The 21,709-nt window shown below is 44.4% G+C and overlaps 1 protein-coding gene and 1 pseudogene across 1 annotated transcript in view; one reads left to right on the top strand and one right to left on the bottom strand.

Moving 5' to 3' along the window:
• Window positions 1-3,765: 3,765 nt before the first annotated feature.
• Window positions 3,766-4,155, bottom strand: LOC108310506 (annotated as a pseudogene).
• Window positions 4,156-9,886: 5,731 nt separating this feature from the next.
• ATP8A2 (ATPase phospholipid transporting 8A2) overlaps window positions 9,887-21,709 on the top strand; it is a 654,052-nt gene continuing 642,229 nt past the window's right edge. The window contains exon 1 of the mRNA XM_017537537.2: window positions 9,887-10,098. Coding sequence (XP_017393026.1) covers window positions 10,023-10,098 — 76 coding nt within the window. The 5' untranslated portion in view covers window positions 9,887-10,022. The remainder of the gene's footprint in view (window positions 10,099-21,709) is intronic.

The raw sequence follows: 21,709 nt of genomic DNA, 5'->3' as shown, positions 1-21,709 counted from the left end.
ACACAGGATTCAAGGATTGGTGGTGCAAGGGGATTAAATGAGAGAGATCCATCTGCCAAGGCTTACAGAATCTGGATGTAGGAAATTCGTTGTAAATGGGGAATCCTGGAGTTCTTTGGACATAAAGGTACCTTTGACATAAAGGTAAAGGATATAGTGAGCCTACTTTTGATGGCATCATGGTTGTGGGGCTGAGTGGCAGATGGGTTGGGAATCTTGCCTGGAGCGTGCAGAGTTCCAGTGCCTCCTTTTGGGAATTGCCAGTGGAGATTTGGGGCTTCAGGCAAAGCTGTTCTAATACTGAGTCTATGGGGGTCCCTCTTGATTCTTGCAGATGGGAACTTGGACCAAATCTACAGTTTATTTCACGGTTAAAAATGTGTTATATGGGCTGGCTGCAGTGGCTCACGCCTGTAATCCCAGCACTTTCGGAGGCCGAGGTGGGCAGATCACAAGGTCAGGAGTTCGAGATCAGCCTGGCCAACATAGTGAAACCCCATCTCTACTAAATGCAAACATTAGCTAGGTGTGGTGGCGGGTGCCTATAGTCCCAGCGACTTGGGAGCCTGAGGCAGGAAAGTCACTTGAACCTGGAGGGTGGAGGTTGCAGTGAGCTGAGACCATGCCACTGCACTTGAGCCTGGGTGACAGAGTGAGACTCCTTCTTGGAAAAAAAAAAGTGTTATATTATCTGATCTATACAAAATAAGGAAGCATAAGTTGGAAAATAAGTATAGGTACAAATATATCATAATAAGCATATTATATAATAACCACATAAGTATAATAATCATAATATAGTTCTAAATTATGAGGAATGATGATGAATACTTGTGAAACCACCATTTGATTTAGGAATCAGAACATCAATATTGTTGAAGCTACCTAACTTCAGAAAAGTAACCACTATCCTAATTTTGTTTTCATTTTTTCCTTGATGTATGAAAAATGGTTGTATCACATATGCATATTTCCCTAAACATTTCATTTTGCTCGGTTCTGGGTGTTAATAAATGGTGTATTATGTGTAGTGTTCTGCAGATTGCTTATTGGCACTTGATATTATATTTCCAAGAGTCAGCCATATTATATCGATGTGTTGCTCACACATATTCACTACCGTGTAATGATTCATATGAGTACTGAACCACATGGTCTCCTGAAAGTGGGCATTTTGTTGATTCTACATTGTTTTCCATTATGAACAAATGATTGTCATAGGCATTTTTGCACAGGGTCCCGGGCACATTATGTGAGAGGTTCTCCAGGACAGTAGTTTTTCAAACTGTAGGTCACAGTCCATTAGTAAGTCATGAAAATAAATTTAGTAGAATGCAAACAGCATCCATGAAAGAAGCAGAGGAGGGAGAAGTTGGGTGCGGAGATAGGTTTCCACCAGAAATGGCATCTTTGACAATAACCAGAATGGTGAACAGACAGGGAAAAAGAGAGATTCTCTGCAGTTCCCTAGGCCTTTTGGAAAATATGGAGCTGTTTCTTTTTTTATGTTTGTTTGAGACAGAACCCTGTTCTGTCTGTCGCCCAGGCTGGAGTGCAGTGGCCCAATCTCGGCTCACTGAAACCTCTGCCTCCCGGGTTCAAGTGATTCTCCTGCCTCAATCTCCTGAGTAGCTGGGATTACAGGTACCTGCCACCATGCCCGGCTACTTTTTAAATTTTTAGTAGAGACGGGGTTTCACCATGTTGGCCAGGCTGGTCTCGAACTCCTGACCTCAGGTGATCCACCCACCTGAGCCTCCCAAAGTGCTGGGATTACAGGCGTGAATCATTGCTGCCGGAGGAGCTATTCCTTTTACTGCATGCAGAGGAATCTCCCAGAAAGTTAATATTGTAGACATTAAGGGAATGACTACTATTCTAAAAGGAAGATCTCACAAATGTTACCATGGCAAAGCTGGAAAGAATCCAGAATGTTAAATACCATGTGGCTGAAATTGCTGGATCAAAGAAGATGTTTGTCAGGAGAATTCATGTGCAATTTAAGTATATTGCACATACACTTATGTATATTAAGTCCTGTAATTAACTGAGATAACTTTCAGGAACGTGAAGAGAAACATCTGGAAAAAAAAAACGTAAGTCAAAGAAGGGGAACACCAGGGTTCATCCTACTTCATCCCAGAAAAATCTATTAATGAAGGCCCAAGGTAAGGAGTCTAGATTGCTGGGACTTTATATATTTATGCAGGAGTGGTGCAAAAGACATGAAGACTTTTATATGAAAAAATATAAAATATCAGAGCCTATCACTTGTAAGAGCAAGTATCGTTTGGTTAAATGGATTTTACTTGTAAGCATGTTGGCGCGCTGGGTTGGGATATAAAATGTGTTTCTTATTGTGGTGATGGTCAAAAGGTTTAAAGCCACTCCTCCAGAATATGTGGGTATGCAAATGTTCAAAGTCTTTTACAGTGTGAATTTACACTCCCGCCTGCAGTGTTCGAGAATCCCGTTCTCTGTCTCCACTAGCCTTAGTGATGAGAAATTCCTTAATTTTTGCCAGTCTAATTGGTATTAAATAGGCTCTCCTGATGGTTTAAATTTTTAGCTCCTAAAGGACTAATAAGGTTGAGAATATTTTCATATACTTATGGGCCCATTCATGTTACTTTTCTTTTAAATACCTGCAATATCTTTGCCTATTTTTATATTGCATTATCTTTTTCTTATTGACTCGGAAACACCAGCCATTCATCCTTTGTTAGTTAACTATGTTATAAATATTTAATCCCAGTGTGTGGCTTTTTAAAAAAACCTTTGATGTCTTTTGATCAGCAGAAATTCTTAGTTTTAATGCTGTTGAAATTATTCATTTTTTTCCTTTATGGCTTGTATTATGTTTGTTTATTATAAAAAAATCTTTCTTTACTTAGAAGTTATAAATGTATTCTCAAAAAAGAAAAAAGAAAGAAAATAAATAACCCAATTATTGGAAAATGAGGAGCAAAAAGAAGTTATTTTCTATATTACACTATGATAGTTTTACTCTTTCCAATGGAAATTGACTCAGTTGGAAACTGACTCGTGTGTATGATGTGAGAAATCCAATTTTATTTTATTTTTATTTATTTATTTATTTTTTTGAGACAGAGTTTTGCCTTTGTTGCCCAGGCTGGAGTACAATGACGAAACCTTGGCTCACATGCATATTTTATCTTAAGTAAAATGAAGATTTGCTGCTCACAAGACGAATGCAAGCCCAAATGGGTCATAACGTATTTCCTTTTTTGTAAGCTGTCCTCTTTCATTCTCTCTTTCCCCCCAGGTCCCATCAGTGTTTTCTATTCTATTAGTCTTTTCAAAATGTAAACTTTAGACCTTGTAGATTCTCTGTATTGTCTTTTTTTTTTTTTCACATTTCATTGATTTCTGTTCTCATATTTAGTATCCTCTGTCTTCTTCGGGTTTAATCTATTGCCCTTTTTCTAATTTCTAGGAATGCACATTTAGTTAATAATTGTGTGAAATTTCTTTTTTTCTAATATAAAGATGAGGTTTTAAAACTTACCTCCTTGTTTCAATTTAGCATTATGCCACAAGCCTGATACTTTATTTTTGTAAATGCTTACTTCTAAGTATTTCTTAATTTTTAGCCCGATTTTTTTGATTCATGAGTTATTTAGAAGGGAGTCTTTACCAACCATATTCTTTAAAATACACGTATTTATTTTGTTATTAATTTCTCCCACCCCCATCCCCGCCCCAAATCTCTTTTACTGGGGGGAATGGGTCTCTCGGGGGCCCTCACTGTACAGCTTGTTCCTCGGCCCTGCTCCCCGAGTCCTGGGACTTCATCACGTCTGGCAGCTGGGGCGGGCTGGAGCAGGCTCGGTGCAGAGGGTCTCAAAGGCGTCGTCTGCTCTGCCCGGAAGGCCAGTCCCACTGTGGCTGGGCCTGTGTCCGTGCTGTTTGGCTGGTGAAGCCACAGTCGCCCAGGTTCTTGCCATCATCCAAGAGTCGGTCGTCCTTACACAGCCTCTGCTTGTCGGGAGGCCGCTGGAGGATGCCCTCGACGCGCTCAGCTGGAACACGGGGCTGGACCCTGGGCGCCCGTGAACACGGTGGCCTTGCGCCGCGGGATCACCCGGAACGCGTCCATCGCGGCGGCCGCCTCTCCCCTCCACGCGCCCGCGCGGCCGCTTCTTTGTTATTGATTTCTAACTTAGATGAATTGTGATAAAATGTGTTTCAAATATTACTTTAATGTTTTTGAGATTTATTTTTATGATCTAGCACTTGTTCTTTTTTTTTTTTTTTGAGATGGAGTTTTACTTTTGTCTGCCAGGCTGGAGTGCAGTGGGGCCATCTCGGCTCATCGCAACCTCCACCTCCTGGTTTCAAGATCCTCCTGTCTCAGCCTCCCGGGTAGCTGGGATTACAGGCGTGCACCACCACACCTGGCTAATTTTTGTATTTTTAGTAGAAATGGGTTTTTGCCATGTTGACCGGGTTGGTCTTGAACTCCTGACCTCAGGTGATCCTCTCACCTCAGTCTCCCAAAGTACTGGGATTACAGGCGGGACCCACCTCTCCCGGCCCCTTTCTAGAAGTTTTAGGTGCTTAGCTTTTTACATTTAAGTTTATGATTGATTTTTAATTAATTATTGTGTATGGTTAAGGGATCAAAGCTTTTTTTTTTTTTTTTTCTAAATGAGTATCAAGCTGTTATGGCACCATTTATTGAAAAGGCTATCTTTTCTCTGCTGAATTGCCCTAATGCCTTTGTCGAAATTAGTTAACCATGTATGTGTGGATCTATTTTTGGACTCTGTTCTGGTTTAATGATCTATTTGTCTATTCATATTCCTATAACACACTGTTTGATTGGTAATGGTATCATACGAAGGCTTGAAATCAAGTAGCATTAAGTCCTTCAATTTTGTTCTTTGGGAGTCCAAATGCCTTGTTTTCAGTGTGGTGGTCTTATACATCTTTCATTAATTTTTCCATAAACTGTATGTGATTTTGGTGCAATTATAAATGTTATTAAAATTGAAATGCTCCTTGCCAGCTTTGATAAATCGTATTTCTAAAAACGGCTGCAACAATGCTTCCAGCTCTCACATTCTTCCAGAATCTTGTCATTGCCCCATCAAGAGATGGAGTCTATTTCCCTTCCCCGTGGCTTGACCAGGCCTTTGTGATTGCCTTAACAGGTGGTGGGAGTGATGCTGCGTGATTTCCAAGGCTAGGTTAGACTATGTAATACAGCTTCCACCTGGCGTGCCTCTTGGGATGTCCACCCTTGGAATGTGGGGCAGCCCAGGCAGAAAGGCTGCAGGTAGATATACCAGCTGACCACCTGACAGCCCCAGCTAAGATTGCAGCTGCCAACCAGCATCAAATGCCAGACGTGTTGTTAATGAATGAGTGAAATAATTTTGGGGGAGGGGGTCTGGGGTAACTGCCACTTTTGTTATTAGGAAGACAGAGATTCAGAGTTCTAAGTATTTCTTCCTGGTCTTGTTTGGGACACTGTTCTCCAAAAACAACATGTAAAATGAGAAGAATTCTGAGAAGAGTTAAGAGTCATCAAAATGCACTTACAGAATGCCTAATAAAAGAATAAAGATTTCCATTAAATCAGCTCCCTTCCTGGATCCTTTGCCAAATGCTGTCAGGGTGGCTTTTTAGTTGTTAGTTTTAAAATAATAATCAAGAGAGAGAAAAGAGGCCCGAGGCACTGGGGACAGAGGGAAGGGCAAGGGATGAGGGTGAGGACGCAAGTGGCTCCCAGCAGGCCTTTATTGCTTTGTTTCCTCAACAGAAGAATGAGTACAGGGATGATTGCTACATGCTTATGTATAATTTCTAACATGCTACTTATATGCCATTTTCTTTTCTTTTCTTTTTTTTGAGACAGAGTCTTGCTCTGTCACCCAGACTGGAGTGCAGTGGCAAAATCTCGGCTCACTGCAACCTCCACCACCTGGGTTCAAGCGATTCTCCTGCCCCAGCTTCCCCAGTAGCTGGGATTACAGGCACCCATCACCACGCCCAGCTGATTTTTGTACTTTTAGTAGAGATGGGGTTTCACCATGTTGGCCAGGCTGGTCTCGAACTCCTGACCTCGTGATCTGCCCACCTCAGCCTCCCAAAGTGCTGGGATTACAGGCATGAACCAACTCAGCACCTGCAGAAGGTGAGGCAGGAGGATTGTTTGAGTTCAGGAATTTGAGGCCAGCCTGGGCAACATGATGAAACCCGGTCTCCACAAAAAACAAAAAAGGTAGCTGGAAGTGGTGGTGCACGCCTGTGGTCCCAGCTATTTGGGAGGCTAATGGAGGAGAATTACTTGAGCCCAGAATGTCGAGGCTTCAGTGGGCCATGTTCATGCCATTATACTCCAACTTGGGCAACAGGGTGAGACTTTGTCTCAAAAAAAAAAAAGAGATAAAATGTTTACATATATACATATATATGTGTACAGATATAAAAGATACACACACACATAACCATTTTAAAAAGGAAATGGGGCTTTTTTAGTTTGAGGAAAAGAAGGATTTAAGAGATGACTTGAAGTCATTTGTATAAAAGGACTTCTTGAGAAGGATGCCAGCAGACTGTTTTCTAGGACCATGAAGACTTAATAAGGAAGGATAGGCTTAACTTAAAATAGGAGATGGTCAGAGGATGAACTGCTTGAAAACACTAGTTCTTGAACCCCACTGGAGTGGGCTGCCAAGAGAAGCGATCCGGCCTCCTTCCTTGGGAACCTCCACAAAAGGGAGAGGCAGCCTCTGTGCCATCATGGCACTGGAGGGCTTGGGTCCTCTCCTGGGAGATCAGTCTGTCTTGGCTCAATTTATTGTGTAAGGAGAGGGGCACACAGAAGAGTGAGAGGATGACGACAGCTGCCTTTCGGGGAGAGAAAAGGAGTTCTCTATTTCCCTTCCTCCTCCAGGAGGAAAGGGCCGCTCTGGCTTAGTTAAGTTCAATGACACTCATCGACCCACAGCGTAGGGACTTGGTGTGGCTCCTATGGGGGCTGCAGGCTGCCTTTTTTTTTTTTTTACCTGTATTGTGAACGCGTAGGGTTGTGGCTCTAAGAATTGAGACAAACTCTTTTTGTTGAGTTCTTGCTTTCACAGAGACAGAGCACATTTCCCTGACTGTCCTGGTGGCTGTGCCTTTTGCATTTGCTGTTTCTCCTCACAGGCTTCTTTATCTCCTTCGGTTCTAACCTAGGCTGCCTCTGGCAAGGGTGAAAGGATGTCTCCTAGCCAAGCATGGGTCACAGGGTGATCCACACCGGCATTGGATTCTTTTTTTTTTTTTTTTTTTGAGACGGAGTTTCGCTCTTGTTGCCCAGGCTGAAGTGCAATGGCACATTCTTGGCTCACCACAACCTCTACCTCCTGGGTTCAAGTGATTCTCCTGCCTCAGCCTCCCAAGTAGCTGGGATTACAAGCAGGCCTGTGCCACCACATCTGGCCAACTTTTTGTATTTTTAGTAGAGACAGGGTTTCACCATGTTGGCCAGGTTGGTCTCGATCTCTTGATCTCATGATCCACCTACTTTGGTCTCCCAAAGTGCTGGGATTACAGGTGTGAGCCACCGCGCCTGGCTGGCACTGGATTCTAAGCATAATAATAGATACTGCCCATTTGCTAGCTTTTGTCCTTTGTGCATATATTTCCCTTGAAGACCTCAAAGATGGGATTTAGGCAGGGTGAGGTGGCTCATGCCTGTAATCCCAGCACTTTGGGAGGCTGAGGAAGGTAGATCATGAGATCAAGAGATGGAGACCATCCTGGCCAACATGGGGAAACCCCGTCTCTACTAAAAATACAAAAATTAACTGGGCCTGATGGCACATGCTTGTAGTCCCAGCTACTCGGGAGGCTGAGGCAGGAGAATTGCTTGAATGCAGGAGGCAGAGGTTGCAGTGAACCGAGATCACACCATTGCACTGCAGCCTGGGCCACAGAGTGAGACTCCATCTCAAAAAAAAAAAAAGGTGGGGGGGATTTAGGTCTGGACTCTGGCCAATGCCAGTCTACTAATCTCTCCAACTTCCCAAGAGGCAGTCAGATCAGGGAAATTAACCAAGACATCAAGGAGACAATACAAGTTGCAGTGAAATATTCACCTACTGCTCCTTGCAGTCTGTGCTGTGATCTTCAAGGTGAGCCAACCGAACTATCTTAACACACCTACAGAGTCATCAGGGCAGTTTGGTTATCGGAAGATAAACATAGAAAGAGAAGAAACAACCCCATTTCATGATGGGGTTGCACCGTGTCAGGGTAGGACATTTGGTCACTCCTCAGTGGTCAAGGCAAATATTGTATATGTAACATACTCTGCTTCTTAAAAGCAGATTAAAATTAAAAATTAAAAATAAACTTTATCTACTCTTTCTGTTCCCATCTAAGTTATAGCAAAAAAAAAAAAATGTTTTCTATTTAACTTGAAGTTTGGGGATTGAAAAAAACACATTTTCCTTTTAAGTCCCTTTTAATTCTGGTTAGGCCCTCAAGGTGTTATCATAGACAGAAAATTTACTGAATCATTAGTGACAAGTTTTTGACAAATCCAGTCCTAGGATTAACCCCAGCTTTAAGATTATCCTCAGCAGCTATGAAGAGCCACCGAGAAAACATCCCCCACTCTGAAGCTTAACTCACCAATTTAGAAAATGTTGTTTTTCTTCAACTTCCTGATAAAGATTCATTTCTTATCAGAAAATTGTTTTGAGGGCCCATAATAGATAGGTAAAGAATCCCAAGTGAAGCTACACTTAGTGTAAACTCTTGCCAGCCTGTAGTTTTCAAGGTAAGTTGCCTGTCTCTTCTGGATGTTTGTTCTTTAGAAAATCAGAAGCAGAGCCAGGCAGCAGGCCGCACTGCTGCTGTCTTTGCTAGCACGGATCCTTTCTGCGGAACGCTGTACTCCTTGTCAGTCCCTAATGTTAATTTAGGTTAAAGAAAATGTAATGATCGCATCAGTAAATGCAAGGTCAGACTGTCATCTGAAGGGTTTTCTGTTTTGTTCCATTTTTACTCGGAGGTCAGGATGTCATCAGGTACAATAAAGATTTAGCTTTTTTTTTCTTCATGGGATTGTGCCCAGAAAGACCAAGCACAATCTGAACATTAAGCGATAAAAAAACAAAAAATAGATCAAGTGACCTTGGACGAGTCACCTTACCTCTCGATGGAAGTAAGGTGGAGGGTGTTTTTTGGAAGTTTGTTTTATGGAAGGTGTGTGTGTCGATGGGTGTGTGTGTGTGTGTGTGTGTGTGTGTGGGTGGGGGGAGGGTGCTGCTAAGGTTCCCTAGGGCTACCTGCGGCTTTACGATGCCTGGTTAGAATGCAGGCAGGTTGTGGAGAGTGGGGAGCTGGAGACCCCCAGCTTCTCTGAGTGCCAGGTCACACATCAGACATTTTGGAAATACCCGTTCCATGAAGACCCTACACAGATCCCACCAGGCTGGGCTCAGAAGAACAGAAACTGCGAAAAGAAAGGGACATTAAGAGTCCTGGAGGATGACAGTGCCTCCACTAGCACATGACAAATGACAGGCAGGTAAATAGGTGGCAGACAGGCCGACACTCCGAGCCCCCCAGGGGTGCTCCTCTCCGGGAAGAGCCTCCGAAAGCACCGGCCCAATCCCCCACCCCACCAAGCCCGCCCCATCGCCTTCCTCGCCACCTAAAAGCCCCCGGTCCTGCGTAACATTGCGGATCCTTCCCAGCCCCCCGTCCGCTCCTCCTCCCGCCGGGCTCAGCTCGGGGCCGGTCCCCCGCCCCCACGCCGCAGCCCGGGCCAGCGGGGCCCGCCGCGGTGGCGTTCGCGGGCGCTGCCGCATTGGCCGCTGCGGCACGGACAGCGCAGCCTCGGGCGCGGCCCGGCACAGGCGCGGGCGGTCCCGGCGAGCTCGCAGCCCGGCGAGGCGCCAGTCCACCCATGGCCCTCGGGCCGCGGCCCCTGCGCCCACCCCTGCGCGTCGCCTCCGTCGCTCGCCCGGGGCAGCCGAGCCCCCGACACTGGCGAGATGCTGAACGGCGCAGGCCTGGACAAGGCTCTTAAGATGTCCCTGCCGCGGAGGTCGAGGATCCGCTCGTCCGTGGGTGAGTTGGGAGGGGCGCGGCGAGGGAGGGTGGGCCCGGGGCGGGGGCGGCGCGGGGCGCGCCTGCGGTTATGCGACATTGCACCGCCCGCGCCCTGCTCCCCTCCCTCGGCTCCGCTCTCTGGGCTCCGTGGGCTGCAGGATCCGCCGACGCCGCTGCACCTGCGGGGCCAAAAGGCCCCAAGCCTGGGCGAGGGGAGCGGCGGGCGTCAGAGACCCCCGGCCCATCCCTGGGACAGATTGTGTGTGTGTGTGTGTGTGTGTGTGTGTGTGTGTGTGTGCGCGCGCGCGCGCCCCGTGCGCGTGCCCCGATGCAGCTCAGGGATGCGACCGAGGCGGCAGTCCCCGCGGTGGTGGGCACGGGTTGGCCGCGCAGAGAAGATCCAGCCTTCCCCGCCGGCGGCCGGCTCCGCAGTGCTGCAGAGCTCAAAGGCAGCGGGGGAAGAGTCATCCGAAGGGGCCCTCGAGTGATTCTCACCACTTGGTGCCCCAGGTCCTCGCGCGCGCACACCCGCAACGCACTGGCTCATGACCCTCCGTGCAGCCACCTGGAGACGAATACACACACACACACACGCGCGAACACACACAGACACATACGCGTACACAGTCACGCGTGCACACACACCCTGCCTGCAGGCGCCTGGGCATTGGCACTCTAAACCTAAACCTAAAGCCGAAAACGCATATGCCACCCCCCGCCCACCACCACTCACACTGCTAGAGGCCTGCGTTCTATGGTTATAGAGCACCTTTGTAAACCGTGCTCTCGTGAGCCGGATGCCATGTGGCCGTGACACTTGATAAGGTTACTATTAGCTAATGCAGGCTTGAAAGAGGAGCCTCAAAAATGATTTTGTATCGTTTCAGGACTGCGGCAAGTTTGCAGGCAGATCTTTGACGTGCGGAAGGTGGAGCGTGTACAGTTTGGAGCTGGGGTCACTTGTCTTTGTGCTTTTCTATGTGTTTTGAGAAAATAGGCGCATAATAATTTAAGCGACTTTTGTATTTATGTAGTTGAGTAACCTGAGAGGGAAGCAAGCTTATCAGGTAATTTAAGCCAATGTTTGTTAAACTTGAGTAAAGTCAGGGCACTTTTACATTCGTTCCGAGGAGAATCCCAGTCTGAAGGGGTCACAGGGCTCAGGGTCAAGACTAAATAGCTGGGAAGAGCTGCGGCAGAGAGACACCGGGAGGGCGCAGTCATACAAGCGTGGGGGTTTCCCAAGGTGGAGGCAGCGCGAGGAGACCTGGGGATACCTGGTCTGTACCTCTGCAGGTGGAGCCAAAGGCTCATGGTTTGGATGTGGGGCTTCAGTACAAGAAAAGAATCAAACGTGGCTCTAAGAATGTTGGTCTGAGACATCGGAAGAATGCTCCCCTTGCTGAGATGGGGAAAGTGCAGAGGACCAGGGTTCCCTTCTGCAGAGAGGGAGAGCGTGAAGAGTTTGGTATGAAATGCCTACTCTAGAGCTAAGTGGAGATGACTAGCAGAGAGCGGGATTTATGAGTCTGGGACTCTGGGGAGTGTGCAAGGCCAGACACAGAGATTCAAGAGTCGTCGGCAGGACCGGCTCCAAGAGTGTTTGCCCCGCAGCTGCAAAGTCTGGCTCTTAGAAGAGTCGGCACTTGCTTGGATGTTCTGCGTGGTGTTACTGTCTTGCAAGTCTTAATTTTTGAACAAGGGGCCTACATTTTCATTTTACATTGGCCTCTAAGAATTATGTGATCAGTCACAGCTGTCAATGTATATAGAAGTGGCCTAAAAAAGAGGGGTCCTTGGATAGAGTCCTGGGCACTCTAACATTGTAAGGCCGGGGAGATGAGGGATAACAGAAAGGGCCCCAGAGGATGGCCAGGGAGGTCATTCCAGAGAGGATGCTCAAAACTGAGAGAGAAGATGTTCAGGGAGGGGTGGGATGTTCCCATGCCCAGTGCTGCTGAGCTCAATGAAGATGAGGTTGGAGACCTGTGGTGTAAGTGGAGGTCATTGGCGATCTTGAAAAGAGCTGTTAACATGTCATAGTGAGGAAGAATGCCTAAAAGAGCAGGTGTAAGAGAGTAACAGGACAGGAACTGGAAACAGCAAGTCTAAAAAACTCTTTTGGGTGAACATGGCAGAAAAGGGAGGGGGAGAAGCATTGAGTGACAGCTGGAGGAAGATGTGGGTTCAAGAGAGGTGGTTTTGTTTTGACACTGTCCTGCAGTCTGACGGCATGAACATCAACGCAGGGAGCTTTTAGGGAGTAGGGGGAAGGCAGTGATCTGAGAGTAACCACGAGGAGCAGGGTCCTCCCAGCAGAGCAGTTAAGGCAAGAAGTTTCAGGAATAGTCCGAGGGATGGGGTGTGAGGGTCCTTGCTGATGATAGGCTGAAAGTTCCAGGAGACAGCGTGGAGGCTCTGAGATGGGGTCTGTTTAGAGTATTTGCATAATGTATGGGTAAGAAAGAGGATCTGCACAGTGTGGGCTCCTGGAGACACTGATGGTAACTGGGGCAAAGGGCCTGACAATCGTGTACTCCCATAAAAATACTAAACAAAGATGCGTGTTCTTAAATGAAGTCATCTGCTTCTCATCTTTAAAAAATAAACTAATGATGAAAGGATTACAGATCGCCGTCAGCTTCAAGATTATATGCTGAACTGTATACTGTTTTTCGAAATGATTCTGGCATAATTTCTTGTCATATTCAATTGCACTTGGATCAGTTTTACCTTTCCCCAAATATCGACTTGATGCCAGTGTCTCATTTTACCAAATGATGAAAATCCAAAGATTTGTGAGCATGGGGGTCCTCTTGCCCTGGCAGAGCTTACAGTCTGCTCAGGGTGGAGCCCCTTGGGATGGAAACAAAGTCAGTGGCAAATACATATCAGTGGCTTCTATGTGCCAGGCACGGTTGTAGGTGCTAGAGACCGAGCAGTGAACACAGCAGTGTGTCTCACGGAGCTTATGGTCTAGGCGGTGATTACAAGCCACGTGGGAAGAGCTCTCAACTCTCTTCTCTCACCTTGACCCAAATGAGTAAGGAAATTAAGTGCGTGCATGTGAATATGGGTGTCGGGGGTTGTGGGAGCGGAACGGTGGGGACACAAAGGAAGGAAGTTGCTTTCTATGGACGACGGCATCAGTGCTGTCTAGGGCAGAAGCTCTTCCCTATCTCACTGGATTTCTGGGCTTGGTGAAAGAACAGGCAGGCAGGAAATGCATGGACCAAATGCAGAACACAGAGGACTACAAACCTTCTAGAAACTGCTCCTGGAGCCCTCCTCTGAAGTCCACACCCTGCTCACCCTGCCCTCTGCTGGTCATCAAACGTGGTTTTTTTGGTGTGTTTTCTGTTTTTGCCAGGACAACCTGTCCCAAGTTTCAAGGAGAATCAAAGCCGCTGAAAATATAAGCAGTGCTAATTTGAGAATGTAAGAGCTGGGGCGTATCTCAGAGATGGTCTAATCTCTTCACTTTACAAATGAAAAATCAATCCAGAGAAATTCCCTACTAGCTGTGTAATTTCTGTCAGGACCAGCTAATTAGCAAGCACCGTGTGGTTCTTACAGCCCACCTGCCTAGTTCAATATCAGATCTAAGTGGAACAGAATACATTGATTGATTCTATATTGTTTTCTCTGCCTTGATAGGAAATAAAGACAATAATCTCATTTCTCCTGCTTCCATTTCCTATATCACCCTGTATGTGTTCAGTAAATACAGTTTTACTCAACTCTGTCATGGGCAACTTTTGGACTTGGTCTAAGGGTCTAGATTCTGTTTGGAAGTTTCTTAAGGGCAGTACATGTAGGGGTTAAAACCCCAGACTTTAAAGAGAATTGAATTCAGGTTTTAAAACTGTCATTTCAGGCTGGGCGTGGTGGCTTATGCCTGTAATCCCAGCATTTTGGGAGGTCGAGGTGGGCGGATCACCTGAGGTCAGAAGTTCGAGAGCAACCTGGCCAACATGGTGAAACCCTGTCTTTAAAATAAAACCTGTCATTTCTACCTATATGACATTCAAAATGTTCATTTACTTATGTTATAGATAACAGAGTAAAAATTTAAATAATTTTTAACTTCTGTTAAAAATAAGAGTTTGTACTTCATGGGTGGTTGTAGTGGTCTGTGGGTATGTGCATAAAAGTGCATGCATTAATTGACACATGAAAGATCATATTGACAGCATGTCAGATCTCTCCCATGCTGCCCATTGTCATCTAAGGCAAAGTCCTCCATCTAGGTATTTATCCCACGGAATAGAAAAATTGGCAAAAACTTCAGTTATTACTTTCCCCTCTAAATCTAATGATGGAAGCCTAACTGGGAGAGGACCACATTGTCGTCACAGGAGAATTTAAGTGTTCTTTTACTGTCATTATGCTGTGTAAATGGTTACAGGAATAAGCGCCTACTTACCAGGAGCTCTGATTCTGGATAGAGCGTTCATGCTGTAGTGGCTCTGAAGGTCATCACCTTCTGTTGAAAGGAGTCCTGCCTGCAAGGCTGCCTTCTACCCCACAGGTGGCCGATACGCACCTCTGTGGATGGCTTCCGTTGTTCAATAATTGATTTTACATTTACAATGGATACATTATCTTAAACCCTCCTCGGACCGAGGTGACAGCTAGACAAATGGAGTATTTTACAGTTATTTTCTAAAACGTTTTTAAGCATTTATGAGAGGAAGTACATATGGTGCCTCTAAAGAAGGGTCTCTATTCTTCCTCCTTGGATTTTTACATTTACTAAATATAACTTCTGGTCAATACCACACTGGATACAAGATGTTATTTACATCCACTTAGGCTGGGAAAATTGTTCAGCACAAATGTTAACGACCATTAAGAAGGACTAAAAATAAAAGTGATCTCACCTCCATGCCCTGGGAGTTTCTCCCCATCATCATCAAGGGCAAACTCAGAAACAGGGCCTACTCCAGGACAGGAGAGAGCCCTTCCAGGAGTAGAGCAAGGAGTGGGGACTTGTCACACCCCAGTAGCTGCCTGGGTCTGCCCGCATAGATGTGTCATAAAAGTACATGGATGGACTGGGCGTGGTGGCTCACACCTACAATCCCAGCACTTTGGGAGGCCGAGACGGGTGGATCATTTGAGGTCAGGAGTTCAAGACCAGCCTGGCCAACATGGTGAAACCCTGTCTCTCCTAAAGTATAAAAATTAACCAGGTGGTAGTGATGCACACCTGTAGTCCTAGCTACTCGGGAGGCTGAAGTAGGAGAATCACTTGAGCCTGCAAGGCGGAGGTTGCGGTGAGCCAAGATTGTACCACTGCACTCCAGTCTGGGTGGACAGAGTGAGACCCTGTCTCAAAACAAAACTAACAAAACAAAACAACAGTAACGAATGGCTAAGCCTGGTGGCTCATGCATGTAATTTCAGCACTTTGGGAGGCTCGGGTGGGAGGTTCACTTTAGGCCAGGAGTTTGAGACCAGCCTGTGCAACATAGTGAGACCCCCATCTCTACAAAAAATTTATAAATAGCCAGGCATTGTGGCACATGCCTGTAGTCCCTGCTACTTGAGAGGCTGAGGCAGGAGGATCACTTAAGCCCAGGAGTTTGAGGCTGCAATGAGCTATTGCACCACTGCATTCCAGCCTGGACAGCAGAGCGAGACCCTTTCTCTAAAGAAAAAAAAAAGAGCCCAGGAATGATGCTGGTTACTTCCCAGCTGTGATGGGGGAGGGCTCACTGGGTCCAACATTACCATAGATACACGTGTGCGTGTTTTTTTTTTTTTTTTTTTTGAGATGGAGTTTTGCTCTTGTTACCCAGGCTGGAGTGCAATGGCACGATCTCGGCTCACCGCAACCTCCGCCTCCTGGGTTCAGGCAATTCTCCTGCCTCAGCCTCCTGAGTAGCTGGGATTACAGGCACGCGCCACCATGCCCAGCTAATTTTTTGTATTTTTAGTAGAGACGGGGTTTCACCATGTTGACCAGGATGGTCTCGATCTCTTGACCTCGTGATCCACCCGCCTCGGCCTCCCAAAGTGCTGGGATTATAGGCGTGAGCCACCGCGCCCGGCCTACGTGTGCGTGTTTATATGCATACGTCACTTGCTCTGACTGTTCATCTCTTCTCTCCCTCCCTGCCCCGATAGAATTTATCGTCTAATATTTCATCATATTTCATCCTAAAAAGTGATCTAAACCTCATTAATTCTGTTTTTTTTCCAGATTTGTCATTTTTGTTCTGTAATCATTAGTTTACAAGTACTGTGCATTTTGCTTTCCATCACAATCATTCCACGCTGAATGTGGAAAATGTTGCATTCGGGAATATGGTAAAATGTTACAGGAAGATTTATGCCATTTTGATTGGATTGTTTCAGGTTGCCTGAATTTGTAATACCCCTTTCTTGTCACAGAGGAAAGAACTTTGTTGTTTTTTGGCTGTCACTGGAGTTCTCACTTCAGAGTTGGTTAGTATGGGTTTCTGCTTTCCAAGCTGACACGTTTTTTTCTTTTCTGCATCTGTTCCATACACAGGGTAAATAGCTACAGGCTTCCAAAACTGGGGGTGAAGCAGCTCCTTCACGTATTCCTTGCTAGCCAGCGTAAGTGACAGCACTTGGCTGTCTCTGTCCCTGCCCTCCTAGCTCGGAAGGGACTCTAGCTCTGCCCACCTGATACTGTGCCACTGATGACAGGGAGTGCTGTTGGGAACAGAGCAAGGTAGTGGGTCTGGTGGTGTGAGAATAAAGACAGTAAAGGTAATTACTAACACGCCTTTAGTGCTGTTCATACACTTTTCTTCCTGATCCTCAAACCATCCCTCTGAGAAGAAATATATTATTCTCGCCTCCCATTTAAAAATTCTATATACATATTTGCATACTTTTCTAAGGAAAAGCAGGAGAGAATAAATACTCCAGACAGGAGAAATGTCTTTTTCTTTCCTCCTCTTTCACAGAGAATGTTAAGGCGGGCTCATTAATTCTGATTCAGAGGTTTTGCATTCAGAAGTAAGTGTTCTCGTCTTGTGTCATCTTTTGCCAAATCATCAGCAATGTACATTTCACACATTGCAGGGAAGCAACTGAGTGCTCCTTCTCCCTTTTCTATCTCTAGAGATACCATGTAAGCCATACGCAGCACTGAGGATCCCAGGATTACTGTAAATATTTTAAGCACATTACGGAGACTGATTATATGAGAAACTAGGGTAAGCAAACTACTCCATGGAGTGAGTGAGTACTTCTCTATGCTGACATTTGGAGTCTTATTCTAGATATTTAGTTCAAAGACGGTTGCTTTCTTCACGGTCATGATATGTTAATATCAGGGAGCAGTTCATTCATATTCAAAGGCGAGAACAGTGGCCTGGCTGATGATGTATTCAGTTAGTGCACCATGGGATCAGGCCACTTATCGGTTATTTTTAGCCACATAATGATTATCCTTATTTAAGTGTCTTCCATTTTCTTTTTGTTGTCTTTATTCTAATGCATTGAGGAAATGTAACTTTGGTTTTAAAATGGCAGAATTTTTGTTTTTAAACTCTCAAAGCAGTAGTTATGGCATATGTAGCAAACAAACTAAGTGGTCTTCCAACCTCTGAGATCTCAGGAGACTCAGTGGAACAGGCCCTGCTAAACGTGTAAGATAGTGTGCCGTTTCTGATGCATCTCCTGCCCCAACATGCCACGTCCCCAAATTACTCCACTGTCCATTTGTGCTGGACGGAATAATAGAAATAAACAGTCTTTCTGGGTCTACTCTATTTTCCTGTTGCACCTTCCTGAAGCTTGGAAATACATTTATTTCAACTTGATCGAATTCTTCTGCTGTCTGATTTTTTGGTGTTCGAGTTTGGGAAAATTTTTTTTTTTCTTTTTCTTGAGACAGAATGTCGCTCTGTTGCCCAGGCTGGAGTTAAGCGATTCTTCTGCCTTAGCCTCCTGAGTAGCTGGGATTACAGGCACGTGCCACCACACCCAGCTAATTTTTTTGTGTGTTTTTAGTAAAGACAGGGTTTCATCATGTTGGTCAGGCTGGTCTTGAACTACTGACCTCATGATTCACCTGCCTTGGCCTCCCAAAGTATTGGGATTACAGGCATGAGCCACTGCGCCTGGCTGGGCAAATTTTTTAGAAAGGAAGACATCAGTGTGGGAAGGCAACTGAGAAGGGTTCTTGGGTAAGAATAAACTGGGCTGGATACAAATACAGGAATGAGTGAATATTGTAAATGAAGTGCACAGTTAGGGCCTGTTATCACACTCCAGGTGCAAAAGAATGAGGCCTGAACCTGTGCGGCATCAGAGAACAGTGCAAGTGGTGATGGAAACAGCTGGGTTGCAATCAAGCCACGCAATTGGAAACCAGGGAGATGAGAGATGAGGGAGGAGCTTTCCCTGGTCTTGGGCAAGCAGAATTGTTGAGCTTGTACCTTGCTTGTCTAATATTTGTCCTTTAGAGAGCCGAGATACTTTGTACGGAGTAGGCAATACTTTGTAGAGAAAGCTTATTAAAGTTGAAGGTGACTCTATGGGTCTATGCCACGTAGCAGAGTGGCCACCAGCTGCAGGTGGCTAAAGAAATGGTGAGTCACAGTTGAGCTGGGCTGTCGTGGGAAAATATGCACTGGATTTCCGAGACTTAGTGTGAAACAGGAAAGTAAAACATTCATAATGTTTTCTGCTTATTATATATAGAAATAATATTTTGGATATGTGAGGTTAAATAAATATATTATTCAAATTATTGTATGTATTCCTTTTTACTTTTTTAGTGCAGTTGCTAGAAAGTTTAAAATTGTATATGTGGTCTGCATTATATTTCCATTGGTGAACACTATTATAAATCACCTAGTCCAAATATTTTAATTGATTACTTATGGAATTGCAGACTTTCAGAAATAAAATTATCTGACAGTCAAGGTCCTCATTGCTACATAGGGAAACAAAGGCCGTGAAAGGTGCAGTTCCAGGGACTTGTCTGATCTTCCAAGGATAGTACCAGAGTGAAAGAACTAAAGCCATATCTTTAGATTCCCTGAGCATTTAAAATGTTTTTTTCTTCCCTGCCCCCTCCCTCCAGCATTTTTTGCAGGGTTATTTATCTATCTTTCTCTTGAGTGAAAATCTCCCTCGGGCACACTCTAAGATATCCACCTTAAGTTAATTTTGAAAATGAACTGGGTCATGGCACTAGGAAACACTATTACATTTCTCTGAACCTAATCTCTAATAGAATCTATTTGCTTGAGTCTTTTAGTGATGTCTGATATTATCAGTCAGTATTTGTGGAGGGAATCTTCAACACATTCACAATTTATGATTAATCTCACTTTTGACTGCATGACAAATCTTAATGCCCTACCCAACAACCTTCTTTAAGACCAGTGGGCATCTCAGCAGCAATTTTTTTCTTCTCAGAGAAGAGACCAGTCATTGATTGGAGCTGAGTACTTTTTAAAGTAATACATTTAAAAATGTTTTCCTTACAAACCTAACAAAGACATGTTTCTTTAGGACATGTCTCATGGACATTTTATACAACGTATGAAATGCTGAATCACTAGCAAATCAATCAAAACAATTTGATCAACACAACATTAAAATTTGACATTTAATCAGACCAATCTGATAGCTATTAAATAAAACCTACCAATAAAAAAAATAAAAATGTTCCCCTGTTAGTGCACATTTTCTCCCTAATATATTACTTTCTCAAATAAGTCTGTCAGAAAAATGGAGGAAGTAAATACAAAAGAGAAAGAGTCTGAATAGATGGTGTTCAAACACCGTCGGGTTGTGAGTGGCTCTGAGTCCTGCTAAGCAGACAAAGGTAGATTTTATTACTAGGGGATGCTGCTGGACTTTTAAAATTGTTCAAGACTTTGAGTTTTTAGGAATTTTGTTTAAACTATATTGATGAAATTATGGGCTGTGATAATAAACACAGTGATGGCAATCAAGATAATACCGTGTGATGATTAGCAGTCTGATAACTTGTATCGGTGTGTAGTTACTTTGATTTCACTCATTGTATCAGTGTGTAGTTACTTTGATTTCACTCATAATTTGTGTGTCCATATAATGGGAGCTGTGTCATCTGCAGTCTGTAATATTTTTCAGTGGAGATCTTGGCCTTATGAGCATGGGTATAGAGTATGGCTGTAGAGCCCCAGGGCAGGAGAGCTAGTCCAGAGTTCTGAGACCATCTGCCAGGCTCTTTGGAGCAGGATGATATATTGACAAGATATTACAGGGCAATGTTGGCAGTGCTGTGCAGAGGAAGTGGAGCTGCTCTCTGTGTTAACACTGCGATGTCTGTGTTAACACTGTGAATTCAGCACCATAGTGTCACCCCATGATATCACACTGTATCACACCATGACAAAGTATAATGACATGTATCCCCCAGTGTAGTATCATACTGAAGAGCTTCACTGCCCTAAAAATCCCCAGTGCTCCACCTGTTTATCCCATGCTTCCTCTCTAACCTCTGGCGACCACTGATCTTTTTACTGTCTCCATAGTTACAGTTTTTCTCTTTACACATGTCATGTAGTTAGCATCATACAGTGTGAAGCCTTTTCAGATTGGCTTCTTTTACTTAGCAATGTGCAATTAATGTTCCCCCATGTCCTTTCATGGCTTGATAGCTCATTTCTTTTTATCCTTAAAGAATACTCCATTGCCTAGATGTACTGCAGCTTATTTACCAATTCACCTACTGAAGAACATCTTGGGTGCTTTCACTTTTTTTGAAATTATACATAAAGCTGCTATAAACACTCCTGTGCAGGTTTTTGTGTGGACATACATTTTCAAGTCTTTTGGAAAAATGCCAAGGAGTGTGACTGCTGGTTCATATGCCAGGAGTATGTTTAGTTTTGGAAGAAACCGCCAGATTGTCTTCCAAAGTGGCTGTAGCATTTTGCATCCCCACCAGCAATAAATGAGGGTTCCTGTTGCTCCACATCCTCACCAGCATTTGGTGCTTTCAGTGTTTTGAATTTTAGCCATTCGATAGATGTGTAGTGGTATCTTACTGCTTTTTAAATGTGTAATTCTCTCATGACGTATGACGTTGAGCATCTTTCCATATTTAATTGCCATCTGTATCTCTTCTTTGGTGAAATGTCTGTTCAGATCTTTGGTCCTTTTTTTAATTGGGTTGTGTTCCTGTTTTTGAGTTTGAAGAGTTCTTTGTATATTTTGGATGCCAACTCTTTAAAAAAGATCAGAGATAATGTTTTCCAAATATCTTCCCCCAGTCTATGGCTTGTCTTTCATTCTCTTTACAGTGCCTTTCAGGGCTGAAGTTAAATTTTAGCAAAATCCAACTCATCAAAGTGTTCTTTCATGAATTATACTTCTGGTGTTTCAAGTTTGTTTCTTTTTTTATATATATTTTTCCTTAGCTTTTTGAAATTATACATTTAAATTTATTCTTTGAGAGGGTATACTTAAATTATAAATATCGTATTTATTACTTTGTCCCTAACAATGGCTGGAGTTAATTAGTATATGTATGTGTGTATATATATATAAACTTTTCCTCTCCATAGTGCCCTCCTCTAAACGAAAAGAAGGCAAAAATCTTGGCACAGTTTTTCTCCCTGCCCCTGACTCTCTCCTACCTTCT

The sequence above is a fragment of the Cebus imitator genome, unplaced genomic scaffold (assembly GCF_001604975.1).
Source record: "Cebus imitator isolate Cc_AM_T3 unplaced genomic scaffold, Cebus_imitator-1.0 Scaffold103, whole genome shotgun sequence".
Taxonomy (NCBI): Eukaryota; Metazoa; Chordata; class Mammalia; order Primates; family Cebidae; genus Cebus; species Cebus imitator.
This window is presented reverse-complemented; position numbering and strand designations above follow the sequence as displayed.